The sequence below is a fragment of the Malania oleifera genome, chromosome 7, assembly GCF_029873635.1.
Source record: "Malania oleifera isolate guangnan ecotype guangnan chromosome 7, ASM2987363v1, whole genome shotgun sequence".
Lineage (NCBI taxonomy): Eukaryota > Viridiplantae > Streptophyta > Magnoliopsida > Santalales > Ximeniaceae > Malania > Malania oleifera.
The window spans coordinates 84,835,995-84,850,476 of record NC_080423.1 but is presented as its reverse complement, the minus strand read 5'-3'; the positions used below and the strand labels follow the sequence as shown (position 1 = coordinate 84,850,476).

The 14,482-nt window shown below is 38.2% G+C and overlaps 1 protein-coding gene across 1 annotated transcript; it reads right to left on the bottom strand.

The window, feature by feature from the left end:
* Positions 1-10,772: 10,772 nt before the first annotated feature.
* LOC131159838 (tropinone reductase homolog At5g06060-like) lies at positions 10,773-14,230 on the bottom strand. The gene is made up of 5 exons (XM_058115020.1): positions 13,918-14,230; positions 13,491-13,698; positions 11,662-11,878; positions 11,464-11,570; positions 10,773-11,271 (listed from the first exon to the last, which is right to left on the bottom strand). The coding sequence occupies exons 1-5, from the start codon at positions 14,115-14,117 to the stop codon at positions 11,098-11,100; spliced, it is 906 nt and encodes a 301-aa protein (XP_057971003.1). The 5' UTR covers positions 14,118-14,230; the 3' UTR covers positions 10,773-11,097.
* Positions 14,231-14,482: the final 252 nt, after the last annotated feature.

Here is a 14,482-nt window from a genome sequence, read left to right as displayed (position 1 = left end):
AACCACAGCTTCAATCTTGCTAGGATCAACCGAGATACCGCCCTCAGACACCACATGGCCTAAGAACACAACCTGATTCAACCAGAACTCACACTTCGTCAGCTTAGCGTACAACTTCTTTTCTCGCAACCTCTGTAGCACTAACCTCAAATGACCCACATACTTTTCCGTACTCCTCAAGTATACTAGAATGTCATCAATAAACACCACCACGAACCGATCCAAGTACTCATGGAAAACCCTGTTCATCAGATCCATGAATACCGTCGGTGCATTCGTCAACCCAAAAGGCATTACTAAGAACTCGTAGAGGCCATACTTGGTTCGGAAGACAGTTTTTGCTACATCCTTTACTTTAACCCTCACCTGATAATATCATGACTGCAAGTCGATCTTCGAAAAGACCTACATCCCCTGCAACTGGTCAAAGAGATCATCTATACAAGGCAAAGGGTAACAGTTCTTCACCATCACTTTGTTAATCTCACGGTAATCAATGCACATATGCATCGACCCGTCTTTCTTCTTCACAAATAATACTGGAGCTCTCCAGGGTGAAACACTAAGGTTGAATGAATCCCCTGTCCAATAATTCCTACAACTGCTCCTTCAACTCCCGAAGTTCTGCTGGAGTCATTCGGTACGGAGCTTTAGAGATCGGTGCCCTACCAGGCAGCAACTCACTCGTAAACTCCACCTCACGATCCAGAGGTAAACCGGGTAAATCGTCTGAAAACACATCTGGAAACTCGTTGACCACCTGAATGTCCTTGAGTATCAACTCATCCCGCGGCGGTTCCTGCACACAAGCAAAGTACCCCTGACATCCGTCCAAGAGTAACATCCTCGCCTGCAATGCCGATAAGATCTATGGCGCCGGACGCACACACGATCCCACGAACTCATATTCCTGCTTCCTAGGAGGTCTAAACACTACTACCTTCTCATGACAGTCAATCACAGCATAACTGGAGAACAACCAATCCATCCCCAGAATGACGTCAAAACCCAACATGTCGTATACCACCAGATTTTTCGATAGCAGTCTCTCCTGAATCACAACTGGACAGTTTCCTATTATCTTACTACAAACTGTTACACTCCGAGTTGGCGTAATCACAGACAACAACTCACTCATCACACAAGTTTCTGCCCCACACAACTTCACAAAACTAGCAGATATGAACAAATGGGTTGCCCCCGAATCAAATAAAACAACAGCTTTATTCGAAAGCAATAACATGGTACCTGTCACCACGTTCCCAGCGTGTTCCGCATCTTCTGGAGTAAGTGAATATACTCTCGCCGGAGCCGTTGCCGGAGCCGTGGTTGCCTAATAATTTCCCTGAGGCACCTGATTACTCCCACGGTTTTGGCTCTATGCAGGCATAATCTTTCTCTGTTCCGGACAATACTTCACCATGTGGCCCAACTAGCCACAGTTGAAGCAGACACCCAAAAATGGCTGACATTCGCCATCGTGCCATTTATGGCACTTCGCGCATGGTGCGGAGGATGGATTCCCCTGAGAACTTAGCCGCTCGGTGTTTTGCCGATATCCAGAAGTATAGCTTTTCTTCTTCTTCCACGATCCCTGCCAAGAACTACTCTGAGGACCAGAAGATACTTGCCTCTTCCCTTGTACCTGTACAACCTCATCAACTCGAAGGTCGATCTCAACTATGGTGGATTTATCCACCAGAACAGAAAACTCATGGATTTGCAGCATCCCCACAAGACGGTTGATGTCTTTCCTCAGACCCTTCTCGAACCTTCGAGCCTTCTCGTGCTCATTCAGAACTAAGTATGGTGCAAATCGAGATAACTTGATGTATCTAGAAGCATATCTCTGCACCGACAAAGTCCCCTGGGTCAGGCCTAAAAACTCATTAGCCTTCGCATCCCGAGTGGAGACCGAAAAGTATCTCTCGAAGAATACCTCTTTGAAGCGGCCCCATGTCATATCAAATGAACCAGCTCTCTGCCTCTCAAGCAGACTCACTGCTATCCACCATCACCCTGCCTCCCCAGCCAGCTGGAAGGTAGCGTACAAGACCTTCTTCTTCTCAGTGCAGTGGAGGACTCCCAAAATCCTCTCGATCTTCTCAATCCAATCTTCCGCCACAATCGGATCCGGTCCTCCCGTAAATGTCGGAGGGTGCATGCATGTGAACCTCTCGATGGTACACCCCGCATCAGTAGGAGAGCTCTCACATCTCCTGACACTCCGTCCAATTTCCCGGATAACCTGTCTCGCCATACTACAAGACACAGAAGGAGACTCATCACTTGCCGTCTCCTCGGAGCCACTTTCCAAGTTAATATCCTTGGATTCCATTTTGAAAACAAAATAGGATTCGGTTAGAATCCCTACAACACATACAGTTAACACAATGATCTACACTAATCATGTTAACTACTCCCTGCCAGGTCTAGGTTTGTCCTATCACACCAACACGAAAGTCATCAATGATCTGCCCTGCTTTTACTAGAATCGTCATCCCAAGAAAAACACAGAATATCGTCGACAATTCCCGATCTAGCAATCGAACAACCCACAACCAACTCTACACACATCCACATCCTATACTCTGGTATGTACACAATAATACTCCTAACCAAGTCTACAAGACCTAATAACGGGTTAGCTCTAATACCAAGCTGTCACGCCCCGAACCCTAAAATGGGACCTAGGGGTGAATTAAGTAACCTAACCTGTCTCTGTATCAATATAAAACATACATGATACCATATACAAGAGGGTTCGACCCCATGGGGTAACGGATGCCCTATATACATACATACAATACATGTCCATACTCATCAATATACACAGCGGAATATGGTCTTTCTTTACATCAAACTATACCATACCAGAGTTTATACCATACAGGGTTAAACATACCTGCAAATACCATACATACCACGGGTGTCTACAAAATCCATCAGGACAACCCGGTTACAAAATTCGTACCTATCAGGTACTAATAATAGCTAAACACACCCCTGCTTCCAGATGCTAGGATGCTAGTTTCGACTACCCAAAGGATCTGAAAAAAAACATTTGTACATATATTCGGGGTAAGACACCTCTCAGTAAGGGAGAAAACAGGTTATATCAGTGTGTGGCATACCAGTGTCATTTTCATACTTCATAACACATATATACGATACAGTTTGAAACACATACGTACAGTTTCAAAACAAGTTCCATACATTCCCATACAATTCCATACAGTTCCAGTATTTCCGCAAAATCCATTCCAGTTCATACGATACTCAAATACATACATACATACATACATACATACGGTCAGTGTCATCACACAACTCACAACTGCACAAGTCACCTAGTCTCACAACGGTTACGTTCCAACACATTAAACTACGAAGGTTTCCGACTCAGGCCCAATAGTGAATCCATTGCTACATATGCAACTACACAAGGTTACCTGGTCTAACCTCGATTACGTTACCGTGTGGAAACTACATTGCGTCAACCCAGGCCCACTGTGGTCCGTTGTACATTCGGTGACCAATCGAATCATACTGGTGATATTCGCACCCCGGATATAGAGCCGGCCACTCTTGGTGATATTTTGCACCCTGGATATAGAGCCAGCCACTCTTGGCGTACGGTAATTAGCCGCCCCTAGCCGATTTCACAAAATCTGGAATCACTTTGGAACTCACGTCCCTATACATTTCAGCATATGGTAATAAGCCGCCACCTAGTTGTTTTTCACAAATATCTGGAACAACATACATACATACACACGTACCACACTTATTTGGTTTATGGCAAATCATATCGTTTACAATTTCAAGTATACAGTTTATGCAAATATGGATTATGGTCACCTCAATAATATAGTTTAAATAACATAAACAGTTTTCCAATCAAATAAGAGATGATACCCAAAATCCCCAATTTTCCCAAAAACTATAACCCGAAAATCCCGTGTTTTCACCAGATAGATTTCTCCAAATAAATAGCTAAAACATACATACGATCGTAGCCTACAGGTTTACCGATCTTGATTTCGAAAATGAACTAATATAAACAAAATCCCCTTACCTCAACCCGAAACCAAACCACGAACTCTACGGCCCTCAAAACTACGAACCGAGACTCCGAAATCTACAAATCACAATACTAAACATGCTTATAATCCATACTACTACACATATACTGAATCAGAAATGAAAATCCTGCCTTACCTCGATTTTGGCTCGAAACCCAAAAATGCTCAAACCGAGATTCCGATCCACAGAAGTTATAGAGAATCCTTCCACGATCCTCGTGGTAACCTCAGATTTCCGATTCTATTAACGACTGGTGAGGAAATCTAGAGAGAGAGAAACTTAGTGAAGAAGAAAACCCAAATATCCCTTTTTTAAGTCTTTGACCCGCCCAGTTTTCGTCGACGAAAAGTACCTTCATCGACAAAAAATACAGAATTTCGTCGCGGATGTCGGTAGCCTCGTCAACTAAGTCTGATATTTAAAATTTTCCAGACCTCTCGGCTTCTCTTCCTCGACGAACCTCTGAATTTCGTCGACGAAAAGTCTACTGCCTTCGTCGACGAAATCTGGTTTCGTCAACGAAATCTGCAGAAATCCATTTTTTATTTTCCAGGTTCTTACAAGTACTGACTTTCTAAATGCTCTATTTTTAAAGAGCTTAGGCGACTGGCCCTTTGGCCCAATCGACTAATGTCTGTGTTTTAAACTGTTAAAAACCAGAACTCGTTTCTAAATTTGGATGATTTGGTTTCCAAACTTAAAGAAAAATTGGGGAAAATGTTTAGAAACCCTTGTACACTATATATAGATATTATTCTCGCACATTAGGGTAATGGATGACACACAAACGATTTGAAAATGGAGTTATATTACTGAAATTCTTTTTGAACGACCGCTGTGTGTTCTTGCTAAACCTTTGCAAAAATCTAATTCATTATACTGAAATCCACACTCTATAATCAGATTACTGATGATATGCTTTCGAGCTTCATCTCTTTATTAATTTTATTGAAGTATATTGTGATTCTAACGTGTACAAATCTACTCTTTTGAGGAGTATCGCTATTGTACAATCAAAATTGTTTTGTTTGTTTTGTTATTAACGGTTCAAAGTTTTGAATCATTGCCTAGCGAGAGAGTTGTTCTCGTTAGAGAGGCATATCCACCTTGAACGGAGAGAGGGGTACTTCACCTGGTAACGAAGTGGAAAGGAAAATCCTCAAAGGGAGTTACTTCAAGCAAGGACATAGGCTGTAGGCTGAACCTTGTAAAAATCATGTGTTTAATCTTCTTCTCCTTATCTCTTTTAATTTCTACAAGTTATAACGTGCATGTATGATTTCATATTTATTGGATACTTGCTGAATATTGAATATTGATCGGATTGAATCAAGATTATCTATTGTATTCTAGTTTGTATTGATTGGATTAAAAAATTCAGACAAGCTTAAATCTCTTAATTCTTGGATGATATAGCTGAGGTAAAGGAATTGTAATTGATCATTGAATTGAGGCATAAGTGCTAAGGTAATCCAAGTAGCACTACTGAATTTATATCCTGAAATTATCATTGGTTATCGATTATAACTGAAAATAGAATTTTGATAATTTTCTAAAATAAATTAATTGAAGTTTAAGTTTGGATAATAACTTCAAATTTCATATTTAGGATTGCTTATTGGTATAGTGTGGTTGCTGCTTGGACATTGAGACTGTGTGGGGGTGGAAATTTAAATTTTTTTAACAAAAACCCGGGCGGGGGGGGGGGGGGGGTTTAAGATAATCTAAATTCCGCTAATAAATTTTTAATTACCCAATTCACCCCCTATTGGGAATACATTTTAATTTCAGTAGAGTTCATCTGCATTGTGATAGTCAGAGTGTCATTTATTTGGCGAAGAACCAGGTGTATCATGCGAGGACCAAGCACATAAATGTGAGATTTCACAAGATTAGGGAATTGGTTACTTCTGATGAACTAGTACTTGAGAAAGTTCACACTTTTGATAATGCAGCAGATATGTTGACAAAGCCTATTACCACAAACATGTTCAAGCATTGCTCAAACTTGATCAATGTCTCCAATTGCTAGATGGGAGACGTCTTAACTTATTGTCCCAAGTGGAGCTGCAAATTATATTTTCATATTTCTCATAAGGGGTGAATATTCGCCAAGGTAGATATTGTTGGAGTATGTGGCTCATATTGAGTGGAACACATATATAAAGAAAGTATGCTAAGGAAAAACAAGAGAGTTGGGTTGTAGGAAGAAACAATCAACGGTTACATTGATGGTTTAGCCTTAGGAAGAAATCATTTAAGTTTTGTTCAACGGTTTCAGTTTTAATAAGAAACCGTTGATGGTTTGCTGAAACCGTCGATGATTTTTGTTCGACACTGATTTTGAATTTTGAATTGGGAACATCAATAGGTTCCAGATTCAGAGGAAAATCCTCCAGGGATTGATATAGGGGTATTTGGGGAACTTCTTAATCCCTTTGTACGTGTATGGTAGCATATATACAATGTTGTAACTTTGGTTTTGATTGATGGTGAATTTTAGCCGCCGCTTGCTCCTGTGGACGTAGGTACATTGCCTAACCATGTTAATTCCTGTGTCATTGTTTATTTACTTTCCTTATTATCTTTGTGTTATTGTATTTCTGTATTGTTCATCGTTGGTTGTTGCATTACACGATGTGATCCGATTTTTCTGCTGCACATTAATTTGCTCAACAGATCTTTTGTGAGGTTACAAAAATTTCAGAAACTTTCTCTATAACTTCAAGAATTTCAGGGATCTCTTTTGAAATTTGTCAAATATACATAAGCTTTTATATTTTATAAAAAGACAAATGTTTTTAGTAGATGTTTGTCAAGGTGAGTGTTTTTTGTCCTAAACTTAAAATATTCATCTTTAATATTTAATTATCAATCTTACTCTAATACAGATTTTTTATTTTAAACGATTAAATTATTATTTAATTTCATATATAATATATACAAACGTATTAATAATACATGAGTTCAATTTGGATAATTGTGATTTTTGAATGAACCAAATTGATAATAAAAAAAAATTAAAAATTTCAAACTAGAGCTAAACTAAAAAAATTATTAATTAATTTTTTTTAATTCAATTCAATTTTTAATGTTTTTTCCCACGCCTAGAATCTAGATGTGTGTGTGAGAGAGAGAGAGAATTTATGAGTCTTGGTGATTGAGAATTCATGAAAGAATCTTTACTTTGACATTCTTTGCTTGTATTTGTCTTTTTTTTTTTTTTCTTAAACGGAGAGAATTGGAGTTTTTTCTCATTTTATTATTATTTTATAATAAAATATAAAAAATATTTTGTTTCAAAAAAAATTTCTTATTTTGATACTTACGTAATCTCGCAACTTGGGACTACTAAACAAATCTCGCAGGTTGGTCACGCGAGATTTGCATGCATCACTTCTCTCCTCCTTTTCTTTTTCTTCTTCACGTGCTGCCTGCGCCTGCTTCTCTCCAAGCTTTCCTCCTCCTCCGGTGAGAAGGTTCAACTCCCCCTCTCTGCCCCACCGTTGCCGTCCACGACCACCACGACGCGAAGCAAGAGGCGCTGGATTTAACGGAGATGATGGGGTTAGCGGAGAAGCCTCAATGGAGGGAAGGATTGTCAAAAGGTATAGGATTGTCCAAAGTAGCAGGCAGGTCGAAGCTCAATTGCTGAGAGTTTTGGGATCTGGGAGCTTGGGAAGGTGAGAAATGGTGGGAAAGGTGATGGAAGAGGTGATGAATGTGTGGTAGAAGCCTAGAAGGTTCAAATGAGGGGATATGGAGTTTTGATAAAAAAAATTAATTTTTTTTTTTATTTTAAAACAATGAAGTGTCATTTTGCAAGGTGGGCACCGCCATGCACATACTTTTTTCTATTCTAAAATAATAATAAAAAAAATAATGTCATTTGATTGAGGCTATGAATGTGAGCAGTCTTGCACTAATTAATTAATCATTTTCAAAAAATTTTAATTAAATAATTGATTTTTAAAAATTTTAATTTATCAAAATAAGAGAAATAACAGGTGGGGCCCAAAAACCCAAAATTTACAAGCAAAAATTCAAAGAACCTAAAAATAATGGAAAAATGGAAAAAGAAATCCTAAAAAATAATAATTTTGTTATGAAAACCATAAGGGTTTAATGAAGGGGTTTAATTTTGTTTGATTGCTTTAATATATATTTAAATGCTTAAATACTAAATTTTGAATTTTGATTTTCTAAATTTAAATAGAATATAATATAAAATTGCACTTGATTTTATCTAAAGTTATTAAAATTTAAAACAAAATTTGTGTCCCTAACTGGGACCTAACTAGTAAAAATAAGGAATGGGACATCGTAAAAACAAAGAAAAAAATTTCTTCCAAATACCTTGCCCAAAAATGGGAAAATGGATAAATATTCAAAAGTATAAAAAACTGGTGAGTGTAAGTATCTTTAAAAATAAATTATTGCATTAAATTGAAAAATATGCATAATATTAATTAATATAATTTAATTTATGCATTACATTTAAAAATATGATAAAAAATTGCATTATATTATCACAATGTACAACAACACTTCTTTTTCCTTGGAATACTATATACAACTTAACGACGCAAGGTGTGAATTCTTAATTGCACGTGTTAATTTGAAAAAAAAATAAAATAAATAGTGGCTTTATAGGTAAAGTGTAAATTTTAATATTTTATTAGATTTTTATCTAACTTATAAAGTTTTATAAATATTATCGGGTACCACTTAAGCATTAAACCCTTATGGTTTTCATAAAAAAATTCTTATTTTTTAGGATTTTTTTTTCATTTTTTCATTATTTTTAGTTTCTCTAATTTTATTTTTTTTGTAAATTTTGGGTTTTTGGGCCCCACCTGTGATTACTTCTACTTTGATAAATTAAAATTTTTAAAAATCAATTAATTAAATAAAATTTTTTAAAATGATTAATTAATTGGTGCAAGACTGCTCACATGCATGGCGTCAATCAAACATTTTTTTTTTTTTTATAATAGAAAAGAAGTATGTGCATGCAGACAGTGCCCACCTTGCAAAATGACACTTCATTGTTTTAAAATTAAAAAAAAAAATTAATTAGGGTCAAAATAACATTGTTTTGGGATCTAATATGCTGCTTCCTTTCCTACATGTGCCTCTCTCCAATTAATGAGTTTTCCACCATTTTATTTTTTATCAAAACTCAATATCCCCTCATTTGAACCTTCTAGGCTTCTACCACACATGCATCACCTCTTCCATCACCTTTCCCACCATTTCTCACCTTCCCAAGCTCCCAGATCCCCAAAACTCTCAGCAACTGAGCTTCGACCCACCTGCTACTTTTGACAATCCTATACCTTTTGACAATCCTTCCCTCCATTGAGGCTTCTCTGCTAACCCCATCATCTCCGTCAAATCCAGCGCCTCTTGCTTCGCGTCGTGGTGGTCGTGGACGGCAACGGGTGGGCAGAGAGGGGGAGCTGAACCTTCTCATCGGAAGAGGAGGAAAGCTTGGAGAGAAGCAGGCGCAGGCAGCACGTGAAGAAGAAAAAGAAAAGCAGGAGAGAAATGATCCATGCAAATCTCGCAACCTGCGAGATTCGCTTAAATCTCACAGCCCCAACTTGCGAGATTTGTTTAAATCTCGCTGCTTCAAGCTATGAGATTACGTAAGCATCAAAACGGAAAATTTTTTCCAAAATAAAGTATTTTTTTATATTTTATTATAAAATAATAATAAAATGAAAAAAAAAAAAACTCGAGAGAATTGATTACAAGTTAAAAAGAGATTTCTCTATTTTAAAATTATTACCTTCAACTTTGCGGGCTGGGAAACAAGTCACGTTTGTGGTGGAGCCAGTAGACATCATATGTGTTGAATGCAACAACTTCATTAGGACTTTGATCACTCTTTTTTTTTTTTTGAATATCGCCGGGTGTTCATAACCATCAACGACGTCCGTTTTACGGTCCGCCGCACTGGTCATGACTAATCCCACGCCCTGTAACATGGCCCCACACACCACAGAGAGGTAAATTATAGGCGCTCGCCACAGGAATCGAACCTGGGATGGGAGAAATCCCTGACCTCGTGAAAGGCAACCCCAAAATCCGCCCTTGCCAACTGAGCTCAGCCCTAGGTACGGACTTTGATCACTCTTAATTAGTATAATAGAAGTCAAATAAAACCTCCATTCGCATGTCACAAAGATATTCATATTCACCAAATCTTTGTAAAGTCCTTAACCATGATTTTTTTTACATCAATATTTCTTAATTTTAATTAGAATGATCCAAAAAAAAGTTATATGAAATTAGTAAGCACAAGTTCTTAATTATAATAGTTAAAAGTATAGAAACAAAAATGAATATTTCACTTAATAATAGGAGAATTAACTCATGATTCACGCAAAATATAATACATCAAGAAACACACCCCCTTACTAGACAAAAAGATAAAGATCTTTGCTAAAATTTCAAAAATTAAAGGAATTTTTGTCTTTTTGAAAAATCTCATGAAAGATTCCTAAAATTCTAAAAATTTTAGGGAAGGTTCTGAAAATTTTAAAATAAATTTAAGGAAATGTCAGTATTAAATGTCTTTGTCCTATAAAATTATCATGAACTAAGTTTAATTTAAGCAAATCCAAATTCAAGGACTAAATTCAGCCTTGAACATAGCTAAAGAGATTTGAAGATAAGAATTGGCAGGCCGAAATAAAACAGAGGTTTCTATTTTTGATATTATTAAAATTCTGAATAGGAAGAGGAAATATTACTAGTGAGAATAGTGAACAATACAAGAAGAGCTTGAAAGCCAGAGGAGAATAGCCCAAGCAAACCCAAAACGAGACCACCCGTAAAATCCAATGGCCTCAAAAGCCAATACACAGAAGAGACAAGCTACAATTGCAGGCTCCCAAACAGCCCACAACCATGGTAACTGATAGAAGCCCTACATTAGGCATTTGACGGCTAAACAAGTGAAAACAAGATTCAGCAGGAAGCACATTTGGACCAGGGAGGTGGCTAGAAACCATTCACCGTAAATCCACCATCGACAGAAATAATCTGCCCATTAATATATGAAGCAGCAGGAAGGCAGAGGAATGCAACCACTGCCGAAACCTCATTAGGCTCCCCAATGCGAGATATCGGAGTTCGAGCAAGTACCTGAAGGTATTCTGGGCTCTCATATTCTTCCTGGACAACAAAGAAACATAATAATATATCATCCATTTCAATGTGTCTCGATCAATGACAAATATTTTGGATGGCCTTGATCAAACACTATGCATTTGGTATAACAAAAAAATTCATTTGGAATTGCAGCAGATTTTCCATTTATTATTTATTGTGTTCTCTAGAAGATGGAGGGGGTGGGAAGTGTAGTACCGATTCAATCCCCCTGGTTTTGATAGCCCATGGGGCAACAGTGTTTGTGCGAATATTATCCCTTGCCCATTCGCAAGCCAAATTCTTTGTAACTTGGTTTATTGCTCCTGAAAAATTGAAGATGACAATATCAAATTTTATGTCTTTTGAGCAAGGGAGAAGACAATGGTCTTCAAACTTTAGACAATGGGGGTGTACCTTTGGATGCTGCATAGATAGACATCTGGGGGAGACCTACCACACCGGCAACAGACGAGATAAATACAATACTTCCAGCTCCCGACTCTTTCAAGAGTGGGTGTGCGAGTTGACAGAGATGGTAAGGAGACTCGATGTTAGTAGACATTACAGTTGAGTAATCTTCAGCAGTAAACGCGGTTGTTTCTTTGCGCACAACTGTTGCTGCATTATTTACCTAGAGCAACACAACCAGGACAAGAAAACTCAATTGCGCTTTTGGAAATGAGAGCGCATAAAAACCAAAGCAACTCAACAGGGAAGATGAGAGGAACAAAATCGAAAAGATAAACATATACAATACTGGGGATCCAAAAAAGCAGGTAGCTGAAAGAACAAAAAGAAGAAAATCATGAAATTCACAAGCAGTGTGGAAGCGGCTAAACAAAACACAAGGATATCAATCCATTGCAACAGAAATATTCTAAGAAACACAAGCGAAACCAAAGCCAGGGGTACAATAATGTCCATAGGAATTTTTTGTTAAGTTTTTGAACCTTGGATGAGTGAGCATTAGTCCGGAACATGTTAATAGTCAATATGGCCCGGAAGCAATTGATCGCTTTTTTTTTCCCTCTTAAAGAAATTATTATTGAAACACCCAAATGCCCAAAGAGCAGAAACCGCACATCCAAAAACGAACAAGGAAAAAGCAGAAAGGATAACTAGTAGAGTGAATTACACAGCGCTGATAAAAGGGCAGAAACAAGAAGAAAAACAAAAGCACAAAAAAAGAAAGGGCTACAAGGTCCAAGATCACTAACCTAAGCAATTTGCTGAAATTTCTACTGCAGTTTAGGTAGAGATGCCACTCAAATGTTTGCAAAAGATAAGAGATGACATGCAAAGGTTTACTAGCAACATCATTGCAATATATAGCAAGTTGGACCAAAGATTAGTATTTTACAAAACAGGTATGTTCTATAAATAGTGAATGAAATTACCACCAGCAGAACAATCCAAAGTTCTTAACCCACACCGACATCTAGAGCGAGGTGCATTAGCAAAGATGGGCAATTGGATAGTTGAAGACCAGTGTCCTAGTCTCAGGTAAACTTAAATTTTACTTCCAATTGTGGGGGAAATTAATAATCAGGATATAATTGGATAGAAGAGAAAAGTGCTCTTGGCCGTGAGGGACGGGAAGTAGAAGGTGTACATAGGCAAAAATTATCTTCTGAAAAACTAGCAACCTCAATCCCCATGTTCACGACTGTTTACCCCACATAAATAATTGACTCACTGGCTACACACTGCTACCCAGTGTCGTTCTGGTCCTTCTGGATAGACAATCACAATAAAAGCTTAGGAAGTGCAACATAAATAAATACGCCCTGGGGTAATCTACACAGCCAGAAACTCGACAGAAAATTTTAAAAAGAAGAAGAATTCAGCAATTTAGGTGGTTCGGCATATTTTCAACACTATGCTTGCACAAAAATCTCCAACCCCAAAAATCTCCAACATTATTGATTGAGGATCAACGGTGTAAATCTTTGGGCATCAACCCTTGACTACAAAAACATACATCTCAAAATACCCTTATACAAAAATAGAATAATATCAATAGCCTGTTGACATGGACCTCTTGGCCTACACGACAAATTCGTCATTGTTTATCACCTGACCCACCCGCGGCGCTTCCGAATTTCCTCTATTACCCATTCTAGCTTTCACACCCAAAAAATCATCCTCTTTACTTTTCTCCAACTACTCCCATTCAAATGAATGAAGTGGGAAGAGCACAAACACCATACACACAGATTAAAAACATTGAGAGCTGAACTTACAAGGATGCTGAGCTTGCCACCAAAAACAGAGGAAACAGTTTCCATGAGATTTTCCCTCTGGTCTCTCGAAGCCAGGTCGCACACTGAACCACTGACCCTCAACCCCTTCCCACTCCACTCTTGCAATCGCTCATTGAGCTCCGTTTTGTTGCGAGAACACGTATACACAACTGCTCCCAGTCCTGCCAGTTCTTCCACTATCGCATATCTGATCCCACAAACACAACCCCAATTAAAATACACCCACCAACAAATCATCACGGAAAGAGAGATAAACACAAACCCAAATACCCAACAAGAAAAATAAGAGACAGACGGAGCGAAATACAAATCCAAACACCCAAACAAGAAATTTAAGAGAAACAGGGAGGGAGAGAGAGAGAGAGAAAGAGAGAGAGAGAGAGAGAGAGGAAAAATGGGTACTGACCCAATGCCTCTGGTGCCGCCGGTGACCAGCGCGGTCATGCCGTGGAGTGACCATCTCCGATCGCAGCAAGACCTCTGGGAGTCTGACCCTGCAGCCATCTTTGCTTGTTTGCGTATTACTGTATTGGGGGCTTCTCCAGCTTTGCATATAAGTAGGAGAATCGGAGAGATAGGGAGGCTCACGTTTTCAAACAGAGTCATTAATGCTCCTATGAATCCTATCCTACTATCTTCCCATCCTTCACGCAATTTCGACGAGGAAAATGACGCACGGAACACGTGCGCGAGCCTTTGACTCTTAGAAAATGCTGAAGACACCAAGCCGTAGCTTTTTTCTGAATTTAAATTTATTTTAATTAAAAACATTTTAAAAAAAGTTTCGGTGTTTCGTAATTGATTTGCCCAAAAAATCATTGCATCATTCCGCGTTTATTAATTAAAAAAGGCATCCAACGTTTTTATTTAAAAGATGCTAAATGGTCCACCGTTTTTTTTTTTTTTAAGTTAGAGGCATCGCTGACCGATGCATGACATCAAAAAACAATAGACCATCCAATATTTTTTAC